This window comes from Antennarius striatus, chromosome 7, assembly GCF_040054535.1.
Source record: "Antennarius striatus isolate MH-2024 chromosome 7, ASM4005453v1, whole genome shotgun sequence".
In the NCBI taxonomy this organism is placed as follows: Eukaryota; Metazoa; Chordata; class Actinopteri; order Lophiiformes; family Antennariidae; genus Antennarius; species Antennarius striatus.
Genome location: NC_090782.1, coordinates 22,597,917 through 22,625,379, shown reverse-complemented (window position 1 = coordinate 22,625,379; position 27,463 = coordinate 22,597,917). Strand labels below are relative to the sequence as shown.

Genomic DNA, 27,463 nt, shown 5'->3' with positions numbered 1-27,463 from the left:
CACAGGATGAATTCCTTATCTCATTTATCCTGGGAAAGTCTCGGGAACCCCTCCAGAATAGATTGAAAGTGTGGAAGTGTGAGCAAGAAGGTCAAGATGCGAGATGAAATACGTTGATTGCATGCTGAGTGCGTACAACACGTGCTTCACAAGAGGAGCTGCAGATGAAAAGTGTGATACTGAATGCAGTCAAGGTCATTCTTGCATCTTACATGTATGTTGCCCTCCAGGGTCAGTGTGAGATCTAACTTCAGTCTCATTCACATGCACATACACAAACAGGCATTCACCTAAAAACAGCCTCGCGGTCGGTCCGCAAGCAGCCGCCCGGGGCGTCAACCCCAAACGGCAGCGTTTAATTGGCTAATGGTTGGGTTTGCTCTCCGATGACTCACTCGCCCTCTCTCAAAAACAAAAAAACACAACCGCTAAAAGCAGTGACGCACACAAATTTCCAATGATTAGCATTAGCACAGAAGCAGTTACCAACACTTAACCAGTCACAATAAACAACAACAGAAAAAGGGACAAACAAAGGATGCCCCCCCCCCAAAAAAAACAAACAAACCCTCAAACACCTTTAGAGGACTGTTCTGGAGGGGTCAAGCCAGAGAAAGCCCACCGTTTCCTCTTGATCTCTGAGTGTGTGTTTGTGTGTTTGTGTGTGTCCATGGGCATTCTGTACGCGTGGGCGGACAGTGAGGCTGAGCTGTCATGTTGGACAGCTCATATCTGCATATTCATAACTGCATACAAGCCTGCACACAAACACTTAGGTAACCATGGATTTTACCGTGAGGCACCAAATAATATTAAGAAAACGATAATGGCTTCACGCTGAGAAGACAGCAGGAGGCAGCGAGGACAGGAAGAGAGTACAGATACACACAGAGAGGAAGGGAATTAGTGGTAGGCAGGAGACTCTGTGTGGGTTGGCTTTTTCGCTCTCAGGTGCTATGGTAACCTCCAGCGTTGTAGCTAATCATAGGACGGCAGAGGAGTCGGTGTTTCTTCATGTTTTGCAAAATAAAAATGATAGATAGGCAAGACCTCTAATTGGTTTCAAGAGCCTTAAATTGAAAGACGTAAGTTTTAGGACCTGAAGAGAACATGAAGATCTTTGAGGACTGCTTTATTTTCAAACGTTAAAAAAAAATAAAATTGTAGCGCTTCAATAAAACTGAAACACTCACTGACCGAAACTAAAACGTAAGTCAAGCGGTCTTTATCTCTGTGGTTAAGACTGGAATATATCTCCACAATAATGGAACGTGCTGAAGAATATTCCTGGTCGTGCTGATCTCGGTTCCCCTGAAGGACGGCTCTGGTATACCTGTCCAGGAGTTTGGTTCAAAGGTGTGTTTGCAGGGGTTTGTGGGGGAGGTTTATCCTCCTTTTTTGATAGACATGGGCCTGGCTTTACATTTATAAGACAAAAGGATGAACACTACCATATTTGACAGTGTTAATTTTTTTTTAAAAAACATCCCCAGTTCCAGATCTTGATCTGTTAAAGTCGGTTCCCTGTAGTTGTGTCATCATTATTTTTTTCCTGCTGTTTTCTTCACAGGTGAATTAACTATCTTTAAATGTCACCGCTGATGTCTGAAAAAAATGAATGGAAACCTGGTGAGGTTTGTTTCTCTCATCTGTTTTTCCCGTTCTCCTCCTCCTCACTCTTTCTTTCTTTCTTTCTTTCTTTCTTTCTTTCTTTCTTTCTTTCTTTCTTTCTTTCTTTCTTTCTTTCTTTCTCTCTCTCTCTCTTTCTCTCTCCCTTCCCAGATTGTTTCTCCCCGTTACAAAATCCTACCAAAAATGATGCAACCACACAGTAAGACAAGCAAACACACACATTTAGGGTTTCTCTGAAACCAGACTATTAACTAAATATTTTCCTCACTTTCTCTGAGTTCATTCACAAAAAAAATTCTTATCAAATATATATTTTTCCACTCATTATCCTGTTCCTCCTTTCTTACCCATCCATGTTGCCGAGGATGTCCCAGTTAAAACTAGCCTTGCTGACTGGTCCAGAGATGTTCCTTTCATTCTAACCAATTAGTCCTCTCCTTGGGGTATACCTATGCTGCCTTTGCTGATGTAACCTCCTAATATGTAAGACAAACATATAGTATGTTGTCCCATGAAGAAGCACAGTGCTCCATAATCCAATTTAAAGTCACAGAGCCTCCGTTTGATTTTAAATTCTTAAAGGCTGCTTAACCAGAACAAAACCCTCTGTCCTCTCTCTTCCGTTATTTTCATTATTGGGCTGTATATAAAAATAGAATTCCAATTTCTTAATAACTTTTGTTTGTCTCTTATTTCTTAAAACACATTTCATTTTGGACTGTTATTGTTGATATAAATACAACATGTTTTACATAATGTATGTAGATATGCATGCATTCATGGACTGTACATTATTCATTCTCTGCATGTATGCAAATTCATCTAACATTTATTGCTCTAAATTTTCATTGTTTACGACTTGTGATTTCATTTTATGCACCCATATTTTTCCGTGTGCTTTTGGACATCACTGCTCATAATCTTTATGTGCTCAGTTCTTATTATGTCTCAAGTGGAAGCTTTTGTGTTTACGTGAGGTGTTAAGCTTTACATGCTTACCATTATTTTGTTGAAATTTCCACCTTGATGACAGAATCATAAAGACTGAATAAATCCTAGAAACCAACATCCGATTGACCCCAGGATCAGAATCACACCCCTCTACTTAGAGAAGAAACCTGAACCTTGTGTCTCCATCAGAGGAAACTGTTTCCAACTGTCGGCTTTCCAAGAGGGAAGAGAAAGAGACTATAATTTACCCCTGGTGATGTTACATCCTATGATTGATGACATTAATTGGTTGCTAGAGAGACGGGATTCATACGCAGATCGGCGTGATGATATCAGCTGTCAGTAACAGTCAAGGAAGAGCTGCAATGTTGGATATCTGAACATATTCTACAAGTCATGGCACCAAAGTTATGACTGAATGGATAAACTTTTGTGGAAAATGTAAAGAATGCTTAAAGTCACATCTTCCTGAGGTTCAAAATTCCTTTTCTAGACATGTTTTAGCATCAGTGTGGACGCTCCTTCCTCAGGCAGAGCTCAAATCAACCTCCGATCAACCAAATACTTAAACCTTACGAAATGCTTCATACTGACACCTCTCAGCGTGTCACCAGTAAATCCCAGTAAATCCCATTGACGCTCTATGATTATGCTCAATAAGCAAATGTTGCCAGGCAACAAATACGTGTGCAGCTCCCAATCAGAGCACTCGTTGGTATTTCTACGTTAAAATTGAACCCCACAATGCTCCATAAGTGCGATACACTTTGAGCCGTGGGGATCGCCTCCGGAACGACTTTCTAACCTTGAAACCAGACATGACGACAATTTTGGATATAAATACACACAATCCAAATCACCCAAGGTCTCGGGAGAAGAATTTGTCCGTTCAACTTCTTAAACTCTTGATTTTCTCTTTCAGTTTCTCCTGAAACACTTTTTTTCTTGCATCTGAGTCCAAAGACATTTAAGCTTCTTTCTACTGTCAGCGCATTAGCATCACATATACTGTAAATATTCCAGATGCCTTGTGAATAATTTCATACATGTGTAGGTGTACAAAATGATGCACAAGCAACAACCTCTCCATATACAAGCCAGCTTCATCTGGCACCGTAAACACCTCTAATAGGATTCATGCAGTTCTGAGGTTTCATTGGACTAAATATATGGAGTAATAATTGATGATCAATTATTAAAATGCTCAATAAATGACATAAGATAAAGGCATCACTTTATGGTAAAAATGTTAGCTTCGTTTTTGGTCCCTACCCTTCTCGAAAAACCGACGATGTGTCCACAGCAGCGTCTGTCGGCTGTGACGTAAAGAACTGAGACTAAAAGCACGTGAAAACTAATCTAAGCAAATGTTGCTCCATAACTGCTGGAGCCTAAAGCAAACAAAATTCACTTTCTTTTCCATTTTAAAGAATATTTGCATTGCAAGAGACACGCTAACTGTTCCCCGCTGTTTTCTGCCTTTTATTCTAAGCTAATCTTCTCCCATTATAAGTTAATTATTTATAGAATGTTGGTTATTGGTCTAAGATTTTTTAGTTTTATCAGTCAGTTTGCTAAAATCTCACAAATTAATTTAGCATTAAGTGGAGTTTTAGTTCCTGTTGCCACTGACACACTGATGCAGAATGAAACCTTCACCGGTCTGCAGAGATTTGAGGCTCGCTGGGACCTAGGCCTGTAATCGCAGGACCGCTCGCGTGGAGCATCCTCGTGGATCCGTTGGTTAAAATGAACACCGAGCACTTGTGATCTCAAATCTGGCTCCTGATCTTTCTCATTCCATCTCAGCTGCTTTCTTACATCTTACTCACCACTTCTCTGCAGAGAAGTCTAATGAAGCAGAAGCAATACCCCTAAAGCTTTATATCTGCAGCAACGGAGCTGTGAAGATGACATATTCCCTCCTACGCAGACAGGCAGCAGCTCCTGCTACCTGAACACCTCCAGCTGTAGCTGCTGCAATGCTATGGAATATCTGATTAACTCTCAGGAACGGCAAACAGGAAGCCTGCAGTCTGAGGCATCCATTCATTCCTGCACTGACAGCTAACTGAGGTGGACATAAACTAAATAATAAAGACATTCATTACAAATTTATTTCCAACGTAATCACAGAAATATTAGAATTAATCTTTTTTTTTTCTTTTTTTTTAAAGCTGTAGTGGATTTGCTGTTAAAACAAAAACCTGGTAATGTCAATGTGAGTTAATGCACAGAATCCAAACCAAGGTTCCTGCTGATGAAAGTTTTCACACCTGATCTAAAAGAGCCAGAAACTATCCTGGTGGTGGAGGGGGGGGCTCTCAAAGGGGGGTGGGGTGGGGGGGCTAGGAGCAGCCGAGCAGAAAACCAAATCCCCTGCTTATGAACAGCTGAGTCCTGCGGGAAGATGGTGGGTGTGTGTGTGTGTGTGTGTGTGTGTGTGAGTGTGTGTGGCGGTGGTGGATGGGTGGGTGGGTGGGTGGGGGAGCCAGCTGTCGCCTGAACCCTCATCATTAATGGACTTTACAGGGGGGGGGGGGATCCTGGTGGCACAGAGGGCTGGCATGAGTGGACCGGACCCAAGGCGTGACCCACTTGCTGTCGTCTCTTTCTACCCTCAAGAGTTTCTTTTTTACACCTGCCCACTTGTTCACTTACACTGCCCACACCGACGGAGCGCTGTCAATCCAACCCAGGCTGCTCCACACACACGATTAGAGATGGATGGAAGGGAGACTGTTGCTCAGGACACTCAGGATATGCAGCCAACCCCCAAAAATGAATAGTAGTGAGGCTTTTCTAGACTAGTAGGACAATATGCTGCACATCCCTGATGCTGGAGTGGAGTGTTATATAATAAATCCTCCTCCTCCTATGCAGATACAGTAGATAATGTGGCCTCGGCTGCAACAGAAGCCCTGGAATGACTGACGGCGAGTCTTTTTAATCACTCCAGCTCCAGTGTTCTCCAGCTGGACCGGCGGCTCTTGACTCAGCTGAAGCCTTTGCATAACTGTAAAACAGGCACCCACTGTAATGTAGGCTTCCTACAGTAGCAGCTCCATCCACAGTCACGCAGCATGCAGAGTCTTTCTCACCCACACACACACACACACACACACACAGAAACACACACACACACAGCTCAAAGAAACACACTGTTCCCCCTGCTATGTCCTAATTCATAGCACTGGCAGGAATGACTGATAAAGAAAGAGTAAAGTGTTGCCTCTCTCACCAACAAATCCCACTTCTCCAGGAATCCTTCCTTTCCTCTCCCTTCAGCCAGCTTCTTCCAGCGCTCCAGTTTTCATCTTTCCATGAAGAGGAGCAGGAGGAGGAGGAAGAGGAGGAGGAGGATGGAGAGCGAAGCACTTTAAATGATCAACATTTCTCTGGCTCTTGGGGTTTTCTCTGCGTCTCTCCTGTCTTCCAGATTTCTCCACTGTCTCCAAGGGGGGAGCAGGACCATCAGTGATACACTGCCGTGAAGCTCCGCTGCGGGAGGATGAACGTCAATCAGGATGGTAACCTAGGAAACCGCTGGGGCCCGCCCACCCCAACCAACTCTGATTGGTCAGCCGGTGGAGAACTAGAAGTCACAAGTCCTTTCGGATCCACAGATGGAGAACTGTGTTGGGATCATGCACGAAGGCAAACAGTAGTGGATTGCAGCACTAGTGAACTCTCTTTCTCTTTCCCCCCCCCCACCCGACTTCAGAGCCGAACGCTTTATTTTACAGTTGCTTAGCAACAGACCGGCTTGCGCCTTGAGCGTGATTGTGTGTGATGCATAGAGAGATGCAAGAGAAAGAGAGAGAGGAGTTCAAGTCCTCAACTCTTTCTCTCCTTCAGATGTATAGCTGGATGAATATTTCAGCTCCCAGCAGCATCCTGGGTCTGTTGCAGTGTTGTGGAAGCTGTTGCATCACAGCATCCCACTATAGGCAGTTAATTACACAACTGAGCCGGGGTTTAAAGAGTATATGAAACACACCAGTACCTCAGTGTTCCTTAGAATAAAAGAAGTTTAACCAAGACTAGTGGATAAAAAAGAAAAGAAAAGAAAAGATCCTCTTCAGGTTACTTGCTGCCCGATCAGGTATCTGCATTTATAAGTTGCATAAATGAAGTGTGTGACACTTTTGCATTGCTAACAGATTTGTGTGTGAAATCTTGTATCTGGAAACTTGGGATTAATTATTTTATGTTTTTTGCTTATTTTTTAATAATTCTTGACAAGAAAAATTATCTCGCCGCTCATGTCAGCTGAATGTTTAGTTATATAATTTTCTATTAAACCATTTTCCCCCTCATATTTCTTGTATTTTAGTCATTCTTAAATCAGTGTTCGAGGTGGGAGAGATGAGTTTACATCCCAAACAAGAAGGCACTTGAGGGGAGTTGTTAGACGTGAGAAGTTCTGCCCTTTAAGGGCCTTAAAAAAGTACAGCCACACTTTCCATTGCACCATCTGCACTGCGCCATATAGAATAAACACATCATCTGATCATTTTAAAGTAATAGACGATCTGGTTGGTTTTTTTGTATCATGCATGTTTTGTATGTGATTTCCTGCATCTTGCATAATGTGAACGTACTGACCGGAGAGGACTGGAGCGTCTTGTTGGTGCTTTGGAGCCAGACTTCTGCTGCATGGCTGCAGTCGGTCTCTCGAGGGTTCTCACTCAAGGATGAGCACACATCCGGCTGTCTGGGAATTTAAGCCGAGGCATCTTGTGAATATTCATATGGGAAAATGGAAAACATATGGGCATTGTCAGCTGAACGTCGCCGGAGCAAAAAGAATATTATAATCAAAAAGGTGTTAAAATAACTACACTTACAGACATCTTCAAGTTGCCACTTGAAAAATAAGGTGGGGCAACGGATGGCATGTTTGAATACCTCACCACACCCCTCCAACAACAGCGTGGTTACCAACAAACACACCAGCCAGCAACTCATACAGGAGTTAAAGTACAGAACAAAGATGATTTGCGACCTGTAGATGATCCAGTCTGTGTTCGTGCTTTTTTCTTTGTATCTGTTATTTCAATTTGCTGCATCAGTCATATACAAATGGAGAGGAAACTGATCTGCAGCGACTGTGACATGGTGTTTCATTCCACCGGTCTGCTTCACAAACACAAAACTCTATTCTGTGTTTGGGGTGAGATTGGGCAACTTCAAGTGCACAACTCTGAGGAATTCCTACCAGACAAACCTGGATGTACGGACCCTACAACTACCAGAACACCTGAGCCTCAGGTTCAGGTAAGCCGTCTAGCAACAAAAAAAAAACACTGATGGTTTGGATTAGCTGGGGAATGTTTGCGTCTCACAAAAAACATCTACCACACATGTTTCTAAGATAATACACACTCAATTTTAAAGGAAATATCCTGAATCAAGGTTTCTGTTTGTATTTTATGTTATTTATTTCACTTGCTTCAAGCTATTGTGTTCTTAATAATCCTAGCATCACTGTTCAGACCTGCAGCGAGGAGCAGTTTAGCTTTAAAAGAGGACTTTAATGTCTTTTGTGCAAGGGATTTGTGAGGGGGAGAAGGTGAGACTCGTGGAGTCGGCTGAGTCCAGCTGAGGAGTGAGCTGACTGAAGGTAAGAGGTTGGAGAGGCGTGGGCGGTGATGGCTTAATGTAGAGCTGGCACAAGGAGTCCTAAGAACAGGAGAATGACTGGTTAGCATCGAGCACAAGGAGGACAACTCAAGGAATATCCATAATGGAAAAAACGATCATAGCCACCTGGATGAGAGCGGAGTAATCAGGCAAAGAGCAGAAGGAGAAGTGGGGATTTGATGGAGTGATTTTCTTTAACAAGCTGCTCTGATTTCTTGCATGGACATTCATGAGGTAATGGTGGTGTACAGGTCATCACAATAGTGTCAGAGAAAGAAAGGTTGTTGAATTCACCTGCCGGCTTGCTCAAATCTGCATAGCAACCTGTTGCATGATTGTATAGGTGTAACCAAGAAACGGATGGAGCCCTCAACTTGATTTCATTCAGGTGTATTTACACCTCTGTTGCTTTCATTTCCTGGAGCGGGTCTGTCACTGCCCAGAGACAAACAGAAGCAACGAGAAAATGCTGGTTTTTGTATGTGCAGCTGAGAGGTCAGCGCAGGAACACGACCGGAGGGAGGAACGTCGATGCCAAACCAAAGTCAGCGAGAGCAGAGGACGAACCGACAGCCGGTCAGACGGGGAGCGCCGCTCTGCAAGACCTCACCGATGAGGTAACAGCAGCAAAAATAATGAAGATTCCTGTTTAGAATAACAAGTATTTCAGACAAGACGCACTACAGTTAAAGGATGTCAATGTAATGTACAAGTAGTCCTCAACATACGAACATAATTGGTTCTAAGAGGCTGTTTGTGAGTGGAATTGTTCGTAAGTCGTTATTTATTACGTTTCATACTATAATCTTCATTTGAAGTCATTAAAATACCATTACTACTCTAAATACTACAGTTAATGAATTTTATCTTGGGGTGTCGAGGTTAAGCCACTTACGTGAATGGTGCTCTGACGATATTCAAAAGTCCAACACGACACTTTATGTTGGATTGCTTTGTTTTACTTCTATGAAGTTTCTCAGTTAACATCAAATAGCAAAACATTCAGCATGAGCATCAGTTAATGCTTCTGGGCAGAAACTTAACCCGACAAACATTGGTTCCACATTGTTTACCTCCTATAGAGGGACAAGCTGGCAAAATTAAAAACAGGTAAACATAAAAAAGTAAAATACAGGTACATTTTGTTTCTAGTTAAGTTGTTCTCGATTACAGGTCGGTTTTAAAAGAACAATAATCAAGTTTACGTCGTTTCACTCGACTTACCGTCTGTCCACCACAAATACTGGACTTTTAAAATCACTAAAAAAACCATAAAAAGCACATAATATTATGGTACTATGCAATAAGTAAGGACAAAAACATTTGATTATATTAAAATGCCTACGTATAGTTCTGATATCTACTGTTACACATCACTCTTAATTCACGCTTTGAAGTCAGATACTTAAAGGTAAATTTTTGCTCCTTATAATTTAATCCTCGAGGAGAAGAAGAATAAAACACTTCAGGGAACTCTCAGTTTTTAACGGCATCCAAGAACAACAGTCAAGTCATCAAATCAAGTCAACTTTATTTATAGAGCAGAGCCAGAGTTGTCATCAGATATATGGTCACCACTTTGTTCATATCTCCGAATGTTCGTAAGTTGAGGACTATGTGTACTGTACATCCATATGAGCATAAGTCAGATTAATGATAAGGAATATGAAACAATTCCTCCTCATCTGGATTTCAGTTCCATAAACTGAGGATGTCCATTGAGGAAAACCTGCCCAACTGGTCAAACCGGACCGGATCCGCTGAGGTGAAATTGTTATTCATTCTCTCATCCTCTGATCTTCTCCTCCCATCATACCTGCTTAGTGCTTCTGTCAAGCTTCTGTCAAGTGTGCACACTTCTTCTGTGTTGTAAAATCTCTTCCATAATGCATGAAGTCATCAGCCAGTGTTGTCAGGATGAGTCACGGGTCACTCCGGATGAGGACGGGTACGAGACAAAGTACAGTTTTACGACACTGGGCGTCAAGGTGACGGGAGACATTCGCTATTTTCCCTGCACTTGTTTGAAAGCAGATGACGTGCATGAATCTGTAAATTTTTAAGTATGGTCTTTAGGCGAGAGGGAATGGTCTGAGGCGCGCAGAGAGGATGGAGGAGATGAAGGACATGGCGACGCTCCATGAGCACCAACTGGCCCTGATACATGCAAAGGGCCAGCAGCTGGAGCAGCAGAGAGAGGGTGAGATGCTACTCTAAAAAACTCCAAAGTGACCACAAACCACTGAGATTCCACAGTCTGCTGTCAGTCACTGTGTGTGTGTGTGTTTGTGTGTGTCAGAGCTGGCCCATCAGGTAAGCATCCTGTCCGAACAGAGCAGCACGATTCACCTGGAAAATCTCCTGGAGGAGCTCAGAGAGCAGGAGCAGAGAAACGAGGAGACGCTGCGACAACTTGTCGAACATCTCCACGTCTTACAGTGAGTGTGTGCAGGTACTGTTTGCAGAGCGTGTGCTAATGTTAGCGTTTGAAAAGTCACAGTTTTAGAGGATCACAAGTTCACATCATTCACTCAAGTGAAGAAAAAAAAAGTAGAGGAATTTAGAGCAAATTTCCGAAGGATTTACAGTAAAATGAGCACAAAATTACCACTTTGAGTGTTTTTAAATTACATGTGTCATCAATAAATGGAAGAAAATGCCTGGCATATCTTTTTCATGGAAGTATGAATGTAAATAAAGCTCAAATGTGACCAGGAATTAATTGAATGTTGGGGTAAACTCTGTGGGGGCAGCCACAAACAAAAAGAAACCACTGCTGCTGCTGTGCCCCCAAGATGAATATTTATAGAAATATGTTTTATTTCTAGCTGCTGAATGACTCAGAGCGACAAATATGTATTTCATTATGCTCGGATAGTTCTTCATTGCGAGACGGAATAAATTGAATTTCGTCTATCATCGCTGGGAAACTTCTCACGGATGCCAAAAGATCTGATTCAGGTGATGTTGTTTCGTCTTTTTAGCGTCCGGGAGGCCCCTGCAGTCGCCGTCAAGCCAAGTCCAGACAAAAATAAAATAAATGACCATGATCTCTTTTATTCTTGTGAGGATGATCCTCTCTCTGCTCAGATCAGGTGTGAGCTAACATCCTTCGAGAGTTTTTGATTTAAAACAAAGAGCAAATTTGTGTGTTTGCCACATGACTGAAGCTGAAGGAGTGCTGATGGGGCCTCTTTCATTCAGGGCCTTGGGGACAGTGTATGTGGAGTCAGGTGGCTCGGATCCAGCTATCTTGGCACAGATGATCGAGCTGCAGGTAGAAGCTCAAAGCCTGGAGAAGAAAAAACCAGCGTCAGCCGGCGACCGTAAGAGAACCTCAGGGAACACAGCTGTGCTCAGTGGAGCCTGTTGGGCTTGTTCTACAAACATGGTTGTTTGGTTCTAGTCCTACACTTCATTATTCTGGAACAAACCCCTAATTTCTTGTTGCTTTGCTGTTGACCTCTATCCAGAGGCGACGCTTCCTCTGAGCCAGGAGTTGCTGGTTGTGGAGCAGGAGAACCGGAGACTGGAGGAGGAGATCTTCTGGATTCAGCTCGCCAGGGAGCGACGCCATAACTCCGAAGGTTGGAGAGTTCCCATCAATAGAGGATAAGAACTGCTGTAATGGAACTAGTGTAATGGAATTAACCAAAATTAAGTTGTACAGTCCGAACAGCACCTTCAACACTGAGGGACTGTAATTAAAGATGTAGTGAGCAGGATTCATGGGCCGCATGGAATAAAATGTTCCAAGACGTTTCGGTTATTCCTAATTTATTGCTACCCACGATGGCGTGCATCCAAATCGAACTGGATGTGACGCTGCGAGTCCTTGAGTCGTCGGTTAAACAGCAGCCGAGTGGAAAATAGAGCAGATGAAAGGCTGATGAGATATGTGGACAAACGGATGGTGAATTCTACGTCTTTCCAACTCTTTGCATCTTCTATGCATGACTTCTGTATCGTTAAAATGTGTGAAAGTACGATGCTGGGATGTATAGATCAGTATGTGTGTGTGTGTGTGTGTCCTCAGCGGTCATGTCTCAGCTTGAACACATTCAGAGGGACAACCTCCTGCAGATTTACAGTTTGCAAGCAGAGATGGAGAGAACGACGGCAGCTCTCAGGCCCAGGGGACCGCCTCTTCCTCCTCCTCCTCCTCCTCATCTGCTCCCACTCCAAACCAAGACTTACGCTCACGCTCCTCGTTCACTGGTACATGATTTACCGTTGTAATCAAACAAGTTTACATAAAACCCATTTAAAAAAACCCAAAACAAGCTAAGTATTTTTAAAAGATGGATTAAATGATGTCTGAATGCTCTTTGTGTCCCTCAGCTTCAGGCAGGATCCTTCTCAGCGCTGGGAGTCAGCAGGATGGTGGACCCCCTGGGTCCAGCCCCGTATGACCCAGCGTCAGTTTCATTCATATATTTTACATCTGAATTTGAATCATGAATTTATTTCTATGTAAATCCTCCCAAACACACCATAATCACATTAGTCACCTTTAACCCATCAATATTCCATCTCGAATAGGAAACGATTTTGGAGCTTTGTTGAGCTGCTTAAAAATTCAGCATCAAATGCATTTTTTTTGTTCTTTATAGAGAAAATGTCAGTTTCCCACAGCATCACCGCAGCAGCAACAAATTAGCGGCTGTTTCAACGCCTCGCTTCAACTCATTTCACAATTTACACCAAATTAACAAGCGACGACATCGTGTTGATGGCGGCGACCTTCTCATATTTTACAAATGCAGGAAACAGGAAACAACCCCCGGATGCTGAGCTTTCCCCCACTCGGTTCTATGAGATGTTGAATCAGGAGAAAAATTAAGAAATTTTAATTTAATATTTGGTCTTTCTTGGGCAGTCCCTGGAGAATGTTAGAGATGAGGAACAATCCAGGTGTGAACTGAGGGATTAGCAGACGTTCCTCTTGTGATTGGAGCCTCTCTTGGTGTTTCAGAGCTGGTTTTGTGGTTTTCTACGACCTGGTCCTGGGACTCGATGTCGTTCACAAGGCTTTACGGTTGGTGGCGGGTCTTTACAAAGATGGTCAGCAGGTGGAACAGCTCTCCCCTCTTCCCCCGGTGCATTGCCTGCCAGGAGTGATCCTGCCTTACCCCCACAGCCTGACCTCTAGAAACGCTGCTGTCCTATCAGTCAGACATCCCATACCCAGGTGGGAAGGATATAAAAAAAAAATCAATTTCCACGAATAAATTTGTAAAAATTCCCGTGACCTTTCCTCCCTGTAGGGTCCAGCCGTCACCCTCCCTCTCTCTAGTGGTGGAGGTGCAGGCGGCTGAAGATCCTGATTTTCAGATCCATCAGGTTCTCAAACTGGAATCCTGCGGATGGACGCGATTGGAGCTTTTTGACCAATACAATCAGGTATAATAATGTATTTGATTACAGCCAAAGAGAAACAAATGCATACTGAAAGATATAAATTAAAAATCTACAAACGTCTCCATTGATAGCTCCGCAGTGGCCACTGGAGGGCACCAGTGCGCAGTCTACCCGTTAGACCTTCATTGAATCAGGCTCAACTCAACTCAGTGGCCCAGGTAGGAAGGTCAGTTCCAGCTTCATGTTGAGAACCGATCACACACCTGATCTGTGGTTCCGTCAACCTCAGTTGGGCAACATGGAGCTGTGTGTGCGTCTGGTCAACGGTCGGGACGGAGACGTCCAGACTCTGGCACTGCCCGACCCGTCCAGCAGCAGTCGTTACGAATACCCGCCTGCTGCAGGGTGTTGATCAGGGTTTGTCAAGTTTCCTTTTTTTAGAGCAATCTTTTATACAAATACAAGTTTAAGTGGGACGCTTTTGTGTTTCAGATGTCCTCACTTCCTGTCGTCAATCCACATCAAACAAATGTGGATCCAACCTCAACTGAACCCAACATGCAGCAAAGAATGACTAAATGATCAATAAGTTACCTGTAGGAAATTAAATATTTATATGATCACCTTTGTTATTTTCAAAGTCATGGTAAATTCAATTTCCAGAGTGTAAAAGACACACTTTCACACAAAACTTCCATCTGCAATTGTTTTTATTCTTTTACTACAAGTTTACAAAAACTGAACAGACAAATTTATGAAAGTGACTCTTATTTACAGAAACGTGTTGAAGGTGGAGGGGTTCTGGACAGGCATGCTGTGCTGGTTTCGTAGATCAGAATGGTGGGGAGGGCGAGGACAGTCAGGCCGATTTGAGGGGGGAGGACTGGCTGGCGGCCTACAGGGAACAAGGAACAGGACTGGATGAGTTGCAGGAAAGGTTTGAACGTTCTGCATGCATACAAGAGCAATCAGAGCAATAACAGAGCATTTCAAACAATGCAGAACGACGATGTGCATCAACAGACGCTGCACATCCAGTTACAAGCTCTGCACTCCTTTGCTTCTGCGCAGATAGAAAAATCAGAGACATTAAGTTGTTTTTGTTTTGCTTTGCGTCTGGATAAAGACGCGTCAGCCTCACCGCGTTTCAGAACCTGTGCTGGAGCTAAAGCGTCAAGTCACACGGGATTCCTCCAGACGTCTTATTGAAAAATAAAGAAGGCATTCGTTGTTCTGATTGGGTTTAAGATTCCAGACATGATTCGACAGATAGGCCTTCCTGTTCGACTTTAAGCTGAAGGAGCGGAAGCCACCAGAAACCGTATGGAAATGGCAGCTAATGCATGTCTGGCTGAGCGGGAAAGGATCGTCACAGCACACCCGTCTCAGCGGGACGTCCTGCAGCGGCACCGGTGAATAAGACAGAAACCTATCACTCGCCTCCTGTGATTTTCCCTCCTGAACGCCACTGCCGTTGCTTGCACTTGAGTCACTGCTGCCATTAACTGTGGCTTCCTGTTTTGCTTGCTTAGCGTCAGCGTCCTTTACTGGGCTCTCGTCGTCTGGTTTCCTCTGTGTAGGGACAAAGGGACGGAAGAGACTGAACTCCTGTATTTAAAGCACACAACCTCAACCCAAGCCAGGGAGGTGGAGAATGTCAAGAAACCTGGAGTAAAACTTCAGACACAAAAGTAGCCGGCAAAGTCGCACACAGGATTCGCGGAGGGAGGGGGATGAGGGGTAACCACGACACAACCAGCTACATGCACACACGCCACTGACGGAGGTTTAAAAGGGGTCACAAACCACAACACACAAAACGCAAGATTGGCATTCGCAGAGACCCGAAACAGACAACCAAAGCAGGCGGTACAAGTTTAATGTCCAGATTACAATCCCAATGTCAAATCAGGGATTACATTCTTGAATTAGAAGATCGACAATCCGCTGAGTTACTGGGTCTGACCTTTTTCCTGACGAGGTGGGAGATGTCTGAGGCCGCTTTGGAAGACGAGGTGCTGTCAGGCGACGTAGCCTGGACCTGAAAGGCAGCAGTTGGGTTTCATGTGGAGTTCGTTCACACTCTTAAGATTCAAGACGTGCATCAAGATGTAAAACCTGGCTGGCTGCTGGGAAAGCTGAGGACGACGACGCTCCCCCGTTCTCACACAGGAATGCCGATGAGGTCGAGGCACCGCCCTGTGCAAGGAGGAAGATCAGTTTTAGGAGATGGGAGTTTTATTTACACCGCGTCTTCATGAACACCATTCTCCACCCACTATTGTCTGCTGGATGGCCTGGGAAGCAGCGCTGCTCGTTCTCTGGCTCTCCTTTGCATCCTCCACTTTTTCCCTGATGTCTGGCAGAAGCTGCTTCAGCTCCTCCATCTCGTTCTTCTCCTCCGCTGCCCCGTCTGTTCCCTCTGCAGCGGCTATCACCTCCTGCAACATGGCTGTGCGGCAACAAAGAACGTCACGAGTGCGGTAACCATCAGCTGTACGGTTTTGATCAACTTTTAAAAACCACCCTTACCCAGACGGGTCTCGATGACCTTTATGGAGCTGTTGTAGTGCTGGATGGCCTGGTTGTAGTGATCCATGTAACACAACGTCGTGGCGACGTGATAGTGGGTCTCAGCCAGCAGGCGACTGTGGGGGGGCAGGTGTCTCAGCTGCAGGGCGAGGCACTCTTGGAAGTCTTCGAGCGCCTGAGGGTAGTTCCCTGTCGGAGGGGAAAAAAATTAGACAATGGGTGATGGGGTGGGGTTACTGGTAAAGCCGTCCATCCATTTTAAAGTCCGACACTCGAGTGAAACATACCAGATTCAGCACTGACTTCGCCGAGCTTCAGGTACGTCTGTGCGGCCATGAGTTGGTCGTCTTTGCTTTCCTTTCTGTGGAGGGAGGAGTTCAACTTAAAGACAAGCATGTCCCAAAAGCCCTTCTAAAAAGTTGCTACACATTTCATCAAGATTTTTTGCGGCACTGGGCTTACCTTTTGTAGATGACCTTAGCTACTTCTAGCATCTCCCAGGCCAGCTGCAAATTCCCAACTTCCTCTTCTTCCTGAAAGGCAGGAGATGGTGTAAAAAAATAAGGGAAAATAAAAACACTTCTATCAAGATTTTCATGTAGATACGAACCTTCTCTTGTCCATTTGTCTCTCCAGCCTCATCATCATCGTCATCATCATCATCGTCATCATCTGTTAAGAAAAAAGTTATTATGGAGGCAGATATTCTTTTGCAAAATGTAGACAAGTGCTCAGTGACAAGAAATTATCAGTGCAGTAATCTCCAGCGACCGTGCATCACCCTTCACTTTAACGTGTCCCGTTTGAAAGAAATAACCCAGATTGTGCTCTTCCCATCCAAGAAGTAATCAGTAGCACAATTTTTTTTACTGCTCTCCGATTCCTCTTTGTCCTGGTTGGCCTCCGTCTTCTCCCCATTCTGCTCCTCTGAATGCACCTCGTTCTCGACTGTCCCAGAAGGATTGTCCTCGATGCCATTTACAGGAGCATCTGGCTTTTCCTCAATACCATTCACTACATCTTCCTGGACAGAGTTCTCCTTATTCCCAGGGGAAGTTGAAGACACCTCTGATCCATTCATATGTTCAACTGGGGACTTCCCACCACCTTCCCTTTTCACTTTGGAGTTGTCTTTTTCATCCTGCGGCTCCGGCTTGCATGCCCCAGACTTTTCCTCCTCTGCCATTGCATCATACACCTGCTTTCGTAGCTCAGCTCTAGTTTCGTCTGTGCCGAGTGGCATGTAAAAAAATTGTTTCACATTAGATGCAGACTTGCCAAAAGCTTGCCGCTTTTTTGGTAATACGTTTCTCTGCCAACACTGCCTTTGTTTGAGATGTGACATGGAAAGAACACTTGTCCAAACTATTACATTGCAGCCAGTAAAGAAAGGAAAACAAGCCCATGTTTGGCTTTTCACCTGCTGCTGGTCAGGTTAAAGTTTAACATGTAATACAAGAACTAGTCTACAAACAGGACCACTGGAATAAAACTAACCATATTAGATTTGAAAAACTTTTAAGTTTTCCCAGGAGGGCAAATACCTCATGAGGTTCACAAAATATGAACACTGACCATCAAGATTGTTGGCACTCTCAATATTGGGGTTGCTAGGTTGCTCTTCTTCCTCAGATTCTTCTGGGACTCCCTCCAACGCATTACCAAGTACACTGTTTTCCATCCTAAGCAGATGACAGACACACACACACACACAAAAGAAAGAGCAACTAAGTCAAATTAAGTAGATAGAGATAAAATGATTATTAGTTTAAGGGTTAAGTTTGCAAAGAAAGTTAAATCAACAAACCTGGCGAGCTCCAGCAGGGACTTCCCACAGAGGAAGAAGGCCTCACCACACTCATCTGCAGTGTCCCCATACTTTGCAGCTCTGGAAGAAACACGTGTGGATAAAGTTTAGCAGAATTTAGAATTTTCAAATCGAAAGAAAAAAAATCCCGGAGTCAACACAGACTAATGTTTCCCGTGCTGAATGCACCGACACTCACAACATGCCGCAGGCGTCCTGGAAGACATTCACAGCGGAGACAACATTCCCCAACACTAGGTACTTGTTCCCGGTGCCAATCAACTTCTTGGCCTCCTCCATGACATCCACAGAGCTGCGGTGGGGAAATAAATTAGTAAATGTGTTAAAAAAAATAGCGTGGAGAGATGCGGTGGTTCGGATGGTTACCTGTCCGAGGCTGCAGCCGCCGCTGACGAACACGGCTTCTCCTCCGCGCTGCAAGCACAGATCGAATTTCTGTTAAGTCGACGCCACCAGATGACGTCACTACTCAACTCGGAAGGACAACCATGACTGACGCGCGTGCGTTTGACTGTTGACAAAGTGTTAAAGTTACGGCTAACTAGCGACCTATTGTTAGCAGCGTAGGATGTCTGCTAACGAGGCGAACAACCCGGGGTTGACTAGTATTTGCTAGCAAGCGCATCCGCCATGTATGATTAGCAACACATACTTTTATTTTAAATGTCTTTCATCAAACGCGCGGCGAAGAAATGTGGCACAACAAGGACTACAAAGCCAAGTCGTCAATGTTACCCATGTTATCTCGCGTTAGCTAAAGGCTAGCTAGCGCTTACATACTCAAATTTTCAAGAGTCTTACCTCCCAGAGCTCGACGCGGCAGATATTTCCTCTGGCATGATTTTAAGATGACAATAAAGTCGACTGAACGAGGCGAACCAATGTAGTCGGTGTGCAATGGAAGGGAAGACAGACCTCTTGTGAGCGTCTTTGTTGCCGCGCTTAAATAGAGAAAAGACGGGTTTCTATTTCCGCTTAAGTTGGAACGCGGGAGCCTGGAGTTAAAGGAGCCGCAGCGCACGAACGGTGGTGCGTTCACTGTCCATGGGGATACAATTATAGTATTTCAAGGTTCCTCAGACAAACAACACAGCGTAGTATAGTATGTCAGGATTTGGATATAAGATTTTATTTTTTTTGTTACTTTAATGCATTGTTCATGATTTGGAAATTGTCGCACACAAATTTCCAACGAGTGATTGACACAAACATCACGGTAATTTACGTCATGTTCTTTAGTTTACGTTTACGAGAAAGTTGCGTCTTTTTTCATTGTTATTCTCATTCTTTATTCAAGAATAATAAACTAACGTTTAGGCTCGAACTTGTCCACTAAAAACGAGGTCAAGATTCCCGATCGTCCGAACTCCCTTTCATAACTAGGTTAATCAAACTAACGCTGATTGGCCATATTGTCCAAATATTCAATAATTTAAAAAAAAAACATTTTAAAAAGACGATCGGGTTAAAAGACAGTAAATGTTCCTAACGATTCACTGCCTCGTTGGCGCAGTAGGCAGCGCGTCAGTCTCATAATCTGAAGGTCGTGAGTTCGAGCCTCACACGGGGCATCTTTTTTGTTGTTGTTGCTTTACCTACAACAAAGGCATGCGGTCAAAAATGAAACTGAATTGTCTGTTACCTCATCTATCAATCTAGTAGAGCATCAGCCTCAACCTTACAATGCAGCAAGTCTTTGACTGCATTTTTCATGACCATGCAACAAAAATATTTGGATCACATGAATGTATTGCGAACATAATTTTCCTAAGGGGATCGATAAAGTCCTATCTCATTTCATCTCATATTGACAAGCTCGACGCCGGGTGAGAAAGGTGAAGGGTCACCACTGCAACCAACGAACCGATCAACAACCCACCGATGGATACAGAACCTCTCTGACCGTCTGACACAAATACTGACGCGCCGTTAAAAATAAATCTGCTATGACACAAATCATCCAGCGGGAGGCGCACACGTCCCACTTTTCAACGCTGGTCTACGTTATACGCCGATTATAACTTTATTCATCTTTAATTACAACACGTGGTAAGTGCGTGCGTGGGCGCAAATGTAAAGAAGACATTAAAACACAATCAGGTGACTCAACTCGATATAACTTATTTAAAATTATGGTAAAACTAAGAACTCTTGTTGTGTTTTTTTTTTTAATTTCTTACCAGAAATAACTTTTTATCCACACAGCAAAGCGGACTATCTAGTGTTTTTTTTTTTTAGTGCACATGTCAATTAGGTAATTGAGGTGAACCGAGCGTGTCTGGGAGAGAGAGAGGGGAGGGCGCTGCTTGATCCTGACCGGGGGCTCCAGACGGACTTTGGCTGCAGATGAAGTTTTCAGTCCCGCCGCTCCTCAGGACTTTTTAGGAATTCACGCCAACCGCCCGGACTCTATCTCCTTGACTGAGATGTTGCGATGTTCCGTGCAGCCTCACAAAACGTGGACTTGTTTCGGTTGATTTTGCTGTATTTGGTGTTTTTACCGGACACCGGCTGTAGGGCGGCCGACGTGGACAGCTGTCATGAGGTGAAGACAGCCTACATGATGCGGCAGATCGGCCCGGTGGAGCTGGTGCCGGACAGGCCGGCAACAGGTCAGTCGGTCCCGCTGGAAATATTACCGGAGACATTCCCGAAACAGAATGCCTGCATGCAATTTGTGCTTTAAATAAATAACATTGAAGTGAAATCTGACTTTGATTTTGGGTGAAACCACTTTATTTGCATGCTTTAATTCAATTTCTTTTATATATATATTTTTTTTTAAAAAAAATTTAAGGTTCCAAACACAAGTCTAATGATGTCATAAATAAACTCTTTGCTCTTCACTTTATTCTCAGGCTGAGCGCGTCGGGCATCCAGCGCTGAAAATAGTTCAAAAGGCTTTCTATATTTTCTGCATGTTAACCTCTAAGAAAGGAAAGTGGACTGCTTTTATATTGTTACATAATCAAACTTCTCCTGCTGTGACTTGCAAGCCCACACGTGGTTTTGAACCCGTGGCTTTTTAGAAATATAGGTCCAAAGATAAAACACAGGTCAGCATAGGCCTCCAGTATTATCCTAGACCACCAGCACAAATGGCCTGCAGCGATCTGGCTCTGGAAAACACACTTTGACCACGAGTGGTGGTAAAGATGATGTTTTCTAAATGTAAATGTGATAATTGGGATGTCACAGACTCTCCACAGGACCAGTAAAAGGTAACCCCCCCCCCACACACACACACACATTAATTCTGTTGACAGTTATGTAATATATCTCAGAGTTTCTGGAGGAAACAGATTTCAAATTAAAGACCTGCCTTGTCTCTGCATCAGAATCCTCTCTGCTCACGGTCTTGTGATCTGGCATAACCAGAGATGAATTTAGAGAGGACAAATCTGAATTAGGCCGAATTCCCTGATCATGCAGGGGAATGGATGAGCACCTGGAGGCCACATGCACTTTATCAGGGGATTCAACAGAAGGAATGAGCTGCATAAAAGTTAAACAGCATTATTGGCCGTCATCTGTGGACACACAAGACTACTAGCTGCTCTTTACTGGACAAATATACCCATCTAACTGTCCTGTTAGCGCTTCCCTAAGCAGAGCTTTAAAAGAAATTGGAATGTGCTCCTAAAATGTCATCAAAATGCTCCTCAAGCTGCAGAAATTAGCTGAAATCTGCCATCCCCTTGCACATGAGGATTATTGTGGAATTATTTTTGCAGAATCGTGAATGAAGGGTCCTCGATTGCATCATTAACCACCAATTATAAAGATGTGTTCTTTTTGATTTTGAAAAAAAAAAGAAAGGATTTTTACTTTAGGAATAAATCTGTGTCTCCCACTACCTTAAGAATCGAAAGAAAAACGGTTTTATTTCATTCCATTAATCATGGGAAACTTTCATTTATAAAGTGAGCTGTGTAGATTCATGGACCCCCTCCACCCATCAGTACGTGACTGAAACCATCCCTGGCTCTGATCTGACCTGTCGCTATTTCCCTCTTCTACCTCCGTCCTCCAGGCGAATCCCTCCGCGTGTGCCCCCACCCCGGGCCCAGCTGCTGCACTGGCAAGATGGAGGACAGCTACATGGCAGCTGTTCGCAGCGAGACCCAGCAGAAGATGCGATCCTACAGCTTCGAACTCAAGTACCTGATCGCCGCACAGTCCAAGGCCTACCAAGGTGAGCGAGGGGAGGGGAGAAGGTTTTTTCTTTCATACATCCTCAAAAGAAATCTACAAAACACATTTTCCACAAGCTCAAATGTCCAAAAAAAAAATTCCATTGTAGGATAAAACGTGTTTTTTGTTTCTGCGTTCAATGATGGTGATTGATTTAATAGAAAGGTGATGAAGATGTGAAATTGTATTTGGAATTTTTCACTTTTTTAACTATGGACCAAAAAAATGGACAAAAACTATAAATATCTTAATATTAAATGTTGTATTCCTAATATTATCTATGACGCTTCTGTTCCAGCTACGCTTTATTAATATTTTTTATTTGGATCATTGGGTCTGACTTTACTTCATTGCCAGTTGGAGTTTTTGGCATTTTAATAGTTACAGTATGTCAAGTGCCTTTCGCGCCCCCCCCCCTGTCATTCTCACTTTGTGTGTTTGTCATGAACGAGCTAGTTTGTGTCAGGGTGGCGATCCGAGGGCCGGTTCGCGTTGTGAGGCGCCGCAGCGACTAGCCAAACAAACAACTGACGTCCGATTGAGTCTTTTGGGGGAGAAAACTCCGAGAGGGAGCAGCGGAAAACTTTGTTACAACTCTCTGCTTCTCTTTCTCCGTCCGTCCGTCTCCGTCTCTGCCATAATAAGGCTTTGTTCTCGGCCAATGAGAGCGCGAGGGATGGAGAATGTTTACATTCAGCACGTATCGGTCTCAAAGTGTTGTTGCCACGGGCAACAGTCTGTCTCTAATGGGCTGCTCTGAATGGGAGGAAGAATACTCTGCTTGTCCACTTGTCTCTCAGTGCTATTCACCGGTCTGTGTGAGCATGATGTGTGTTTGTGCCATCGTCTCTGTGTGCAGGAGTGTGTTCATTTTGTGTGTGTGTGTAGTGTAGAGATTATGAGAGGGCTGGAGTTGATGAAACCCAGCAGACAGACATGGCAAACATGTACCTCTCTATGCTTTTTCTCCTCCGTCTCTATCGCTCAGCCTCTCCTCCCTCCTCCATCTGAATGCACTCAGGCGTAGTTTCAGATGCTATTGATGCCCAGCGGATGGCTTAACCATCCATGGGTAAAATTAATGCAAAAAAGCCACAAAACCAGGGGGCCGAATGAGGAGCAAGCTGCAGCGAGTAGGAGGACTGAAAATAAAATACATTCAACTTAAATGAGTCAGAAAAAAAAAACCCCAAGTGTTTTTGCCCTGTTCCGATTTTTAGGTTTGTGATGTGAAAATAATCCATATTTTTCAGTAGAAATTTCTGTTTCTCAAATAAAAAAAAATTAAAAAAAATATTACTATAGTCAAAAAAATGGAAAATAAAGTTCTAACTTTGCTGTAATTCCATTTTACATTTTACATTAATACGTCTGTCGTTGCACCTAAAGGAGGCCAACTAAAATGTGGTTGCACGTGTCGATGGAACATCATTAAATATCCATCATTAAATATTTGTCTATGATTCACCTCACAAACCAGTTAAATCTCCACGTCCAAATCTGTGGGCAAAGTCTTGAGCAGATAAACAAGCAGACATGGTGGTTAGTTAATGACATAAAAATAATAGTTTAGTGTAAAAAGAAACTCTTTAATCTGTGAAATTAATTTTACGTGACAGCAGCGAGGAACAGCTGAGCTGCATCTCAAAGGATCTCCTCTCTGAAGCGCCGTAATTAAAGCTCTCTGCAGAAACGGAGACATGCCCAGAGCGGTTGTAGTCCGGCTCCATTTACACCCTGAGGATTACTTCATTGTGTGTTTGTGTGTGTGTGTGTGTGTGTGTGTGTGTCCGTGCTTCGCGTGCGTTTCTCTTTCCTGCCGCCACGAGACAATTGCGCCCTCTCCACCACGGTGCAGCTGTCATCCAATCATACTGGGGCAGAGAGCTAATCACATGACCCCAGAGCGGAGTTTACCCCTGTCACTTGATGCCATCTGTGTTTGTGTGGCCATTGCCATGACATGAGTATGCAAACACATAAAACAGAGAGACGTTTTCGCTCATTGGTTTGGGAACGCGACGGCGACACCGGTATGAATTCACGTCGCCTCTTTGTGGCGACATAGGAAGACATAGGAAGACATAGGAAGATGGCGAAGACAGTTTTCTTTTTGGTCTTTTTGGTTAATATGTGAGGCTGTGATGGTGAAATATGAAGCATTTAAGGAACAAGCACACACACACACACTGAGTGATGACTCTGTGATAAATAGATTTCTGTGTGTGTGTGTGTGTGTAGGATTCCATCAGACCCTACATCACCCTTTTTACTAGAGACACCAACTGTCACACACCGCTCTGCCCACTTTATTAGACCGTGTGACGATAGGAAACGCAGCGGATGGTGAGCTCAGGCCTCTCATTATCACCTGACTATAGATAACAGGCTGCTGAAAAGGAACTCGGGGGATGAATTAAGTCGGGCGCTATTTTGGCTCGTGTGCAGGGATAAAGTCAGACCAAGGTTAGTGCGGCAGACCCCGTGGAAGCTGAACGCGGGTCAGATATAGACTTACTACATAAGTCAGTTATCTTGATGCACGCTTGTTAAAGACAATGCATCTCTTCATTACACTTTGTTGGAGATTTACCTGCAAGACGGTCATTTCTGCAGCGTTTTTATCGATGGTGCATGCAACTAGTCGTCAGATTTTCACATAACTGTGGAAAAAGTGGGATAGAGATTCAATTATTTAAAACCTCAATTGATTAAAATCGCACAAAAAGTCTCTGCAGGTTAAAACACATCCGACACACACCTAGGAGACGCTTGTGAATGCAAGCAGCACGAGCCCAGAATACACACATGTTGTAAGGATGTAATTTGATTCGTTAATAACACTTTTTATCTGTTTTCGCTGTCGTTGCAGAGACCTTTGAGTCGCTGGTGTCCTTCACGTCCAATCTGACCGGCAGTCTTTTCGACAGCGCCTACGCGGCCCTGGCATCCGACTGTCGCCCCCTCGTGCTTCAGCTGTTCACTGGCATCAAACGTCACCTTTCGGGGGACCCCGACTCCTCGTTGGACGACGCCGTGCGTCGCTTTTATGACGACCTTTTCCCTTTGGTCTACCGCCGGCTGATCAACCCCGGGATCGGACGCGCGTCGACGCATTCCTACCCCTCCCTTTCCTCCAATCGCGACGACTGCCTGCGTATGACGCGGCAGGACGTCAGCCCGTTCGGGCCCCACCCTCGCCTGCTGGTGGGCGGCTTGTCCCGCGCGCTCGGGGCCAGCCGAGCGTTGAGCAGGCTGCTGGGGATGGCTGGAGAGGTTGTGAACGCGACGGAGAAGGCGACGTTATCCCGGGAATGTGGACGGGGGTTAGTGAGGATGCAGTACTGCTCCCACTGCAGGGGGCTGACGCTGATCCGGCCCTGCACCGGCCTGTGTGTCAACGTCATGAGAGGATGTCTGGTAGGTGGACTTGATGTGTGCTGCAGATCTTGAAGAAAGATGCAATTAGCTTAGCATAGCACGGATGGAGGTAGAATTGATCCGTTAAACCCGCACTATGCAGATGAATCTCAGTTTTACAACTTGCTGCATTATTTCTTGTGTATTTAACAGAAATAAATTCTTATTTTTTAGCCTATTATAGGAATTACAAGTTACAAGAAAGCAAAAAAAAAAAGGGTCTTTCCCAAAATGTGGAACTGTTCCTTTAAAGCTGAGAGCCACAGCAGCATAACGGCTGTCCGCAAAGGGCCAGATGTAACTAATAAATGTAAATAAATGTAACTCAATGTAATCTAAGTTACAAAACATTACAGTTGCATAGAAAAAAAAAATATTTATTTTTAGACACTCTGACCTCTTATGCTCTCAGGGGCCACATAAAATGATGTGGAGGGCCACATTTGGATCGCTAGCCTTGAGTTTGACACGTGCCTTAAAGAAACTTGAACCTTAAACCTTAATGAAGTTTTATTCCTTGAAATTATTTGCAGTTTGACAACAAAGAAAAAAATGTTAAGTATGATGTTGTGTGTATGTGTGTGTGTGTGTGTGTGTGTGTGTGTGTGTGTGTGTGTGTGTTGCAGCTGTTAAAATGCTCGAGGAGACGCGACGCATTCGTTTCTTGTCTCTGGAGAGACAAGTGAAAAAAAATATGCACTAATTCTTCAGTCGCTCACATAATTTAATCGTCGGCAATCTTTCCCACATTAAAGTTGAGGACGGCGAGTAACTCTAGCATCGCCAAAGAGAACTGGCAGCGTCCTCTTTGCCGTCTTATCGGGCTGCTTCGAAATTTGCTGGACAGCTTAAACAAGCGGCCACAATAGAGACTTCTTCATAGCACAAAGCTAGAAGATGGCACTGTTCATCCCGCTTGAGAGTTTCTTGGAAGGAGGGAAAGTCTATCGGAGAAAAAACAAAAAAAACATGTTTATCCTCATCAGGAAAGAGAAACACACAAAAGGAAGTCAAGGAGATGTAAGAACATCCTCTGTGGCGACGGAATCTCAATCAGTGGCTCCTCGTTCTTTTCATTTTTTATTTTTTATATATAATCTGTCGTTTAAGGATGAGTTTAGAAATAAAACACATGTATAAAATGTTTAAAACAAAATCCTTGTTCTCTTTCTTCTCGCACCATCTTTTCCCTCATTTCTCTTCTTTCCTCCATTGTAGATAAGCGTATCGGAGCTTGCTGCCCCCTGGGGGACGTTGGTGGTGCTGCTCCAACGGCTAGCAGCGACTCTAGCGACCACCAGCAACCACAACAGCATGGAGCTAGCTCTGTTAGCGGTGCGAAATCACGTGAACGACGCCATCCTTCACGCTCAGCTGCACGGGCCGCGCATTACTGCCACAGTAAGCAGAGAGGATGATGGGACGGAAGGGGGGGAATGGGGCCTATTTTAGTTCTCCGACGTAGGACATCATTCATATGTCCCGATTATAAAGTCATTTGAATTTTTGGAGTTTGAATTTAGCCCTAGATGGGCTAAAAACAGCCTCATTCTCCAATCTGAGAATCTGGGGTTCCCCTGTGTGTGTGTGTGTGTGAGGGTGAATGTAGATCCAGTGTCAGACAAAGACACCGGTTGGCGGGACAACCGATACCCAGAATGCAGCTGGGTTCTGGGTGATGAGAAAGTTTCTGTGGCTAATCTCTGGACAAACAGACGACACACAAACACTTCCACGCACGCACCGTTTGGAAGTAGGAACACAGCGGCCGTCCAACCCTGAAAGAACATTGTAGACTGACTAGAGTAGATTCCTGAGAGGTAAACAAAAACATACAAACATGATCGCACCACTAATTGTGGCCGATGAGAAACAAAACACTTGATTGAATATTTGAAG

General features: G+C 44.1%; 3 protein-coding genes and 1 non-coding gene across 6 annotated transcripts in view; 3 read left to right on the top strand and 1 right to left on the bottom strand.

Annotated features, from left to right (window-relative positions):
• The first annotated feature begins 7,667 nt into the window (after positions 1-7,667).
• LOC137599394 (coiled-coil domain-containing protein 17-like) lies at positions 7,668-14,204 on the top strand. Its single transcript, XM_068320299.1, has 14 exons — positions 7,668-7,863; positions 8,718-8,846; positions 9,926-9,994; positions 10,306-10,429; positions 10,529-10,667; positions 11,434-11,555; positions 11,703-11,816; positions 12,266-12,447; positions 12,571-12,647; positions 13,205-13,420; positions 13,497-13,632; positions 13,722-13,808; positions 13,880-14,007; positions 14,083-14,204. Exons 1-13 carry the CDS (start codon positions 7,669-7,671, stop codon positions 14,000-14,002), a joined length of 1,713 nt encoding a protein of 570 aa, XP_068176400.1. The 5' UTR covers position 7,668; the 3' UTR covers positions 14,003-14,007; positions 14,083-14,204.
• Positions 14,205-14,282: 78 nt separating this feature from the next.
• On the bottom strand, positions 14,283-18,916 carry LOC137598818 (histone-binding protein N1/N2-like). Of its 2 annotated transcripts, XM_068319309.1 has the most exons (14): positions 18,752-18,915; positions 18,317-18,364; positions 18,129-18,242; positions 17,930-18,010; positions 17,698-17,804; positions 16,733-16,794; positions 16,585-16,655; positions 16,410-16,483; positions 16,123-16,311; positions 15,870-16,042; positions 15,709-15,789; positions 15,557-15,631; positions 15,031-15,162; positions 14,283-14,485 (listed from the first exon to the last, which is right to left on the bottom strand). In XM_068319309.1, the coding sequence occupies exons 1-14, from the start codon at positions 18,787-18,789 to the stop codon at positions 14,450-14,452; spliced, it is 1,281 nt and encodes a 426-aa protein (XP_068175410.1). In that variant the 5' UTR covers positions 18,790-18,915; the 3' UTR covers positions 14,283-14,449. The 2 variants fall into 2 exon arrangements, with proteins under 2 accessions (XP_068175410.1, XP_068175411.1); XM_068319310.1 differs by lacking the exon at positions 15,031-15,162 and having other exon boundaries at positions 18,752-18,916.
• A 532-nt stretch (positions 18,917-19,448) lies between these two features.
• Positions 19,449-19,521, top strand: trnam-cau (transfer RNA methionine (anticodon CAU)). The gene has a single exon. It is a non-coding gene; the product is annotated as a tRNA-Met (tRNA).
• A 760-nt stretch (positions 19,522-20,281) lies between these two features.
• LOC137599082 (glypican-5-like) overlaps positions 20,282-27,463 on the top strand; it is a 31,780-nt gene continuing 24,598 nt past the window's right edge. For both annotated transcript variants that reach the window (XR_011036748.1, XM_068319760.1), the window contains exons 1-4: positions 20,282-20,562; positions 21,984-22,145; positions 25,017-25,564; positions 26,783-26,965. Coding sequence is in view for 1 of the 2 variants with exons in the window: in XM_068319760.1 (XP_068175861.1) it covers positions 20,385-20,562; positions 21,984-22,145; positions 25,017-25,564; positions 26,783-26,965 (1,071 nt within the window). In the remaining variant the exon portion in view is untranslated. The remainder of the gene's footprint in view (positions 20,563-21,983; positions 22,146-25,016; positions 25,565-26,782; positions 26,966-27,463) is intronic.

What these genes read in the sequence shown, in the direction of transcription:
- LOC137599394 (XM_068320299.1), top strand. Translation starts at nt 7,669, where the DNA reads ATGGAGAGGAAACTGATCTGCAGCGACTGTGACATGGTGTTTCATTCC. An exon ending in CTCACGCTCCTCGTTCACTG is followed by an intron (nt 12,448 to 12,570) that starts GTACATGATTTA and finishes TGTGTCCCTCAG; the next exon opens with CTTCAGGCAGGATCCTTCTC. An exon ending in GTCAGACATCCCATACCCAG is followed by an intron (nt 13,421 to 13,496) that starts GTGGGAAGGATA and finishes TCCTCCCTGTAG; the next exon opens with GGTCCAGCCGTCACCCTCCC.
- LOC137598818 (XM_068319309.1), bottom strand. Translation starts at nt 18,789, where the DNA reads ATGCCAGAGGAAATATCTGCCGCGTCGAGCTCTGGGAG. An exon ending in GCGGCTGCAGCCTCGGACAG is followed by an intron (nt 18,243 to 18,316) that starts GTAACCATCCGA and finishes TCCCCACCGCAG; the next exon opens with CTCTGTGGATGTCATGGAGG. An exon ending in AGACAAATGGACAAGAGAAG is followed by an intron (nt 16,656 to 16,732) that starts GTTCGTATCTAC and finishes CCTGCCTTTCAG; the next exon opens with GAAGAAGAGGAAGTTGGGAA.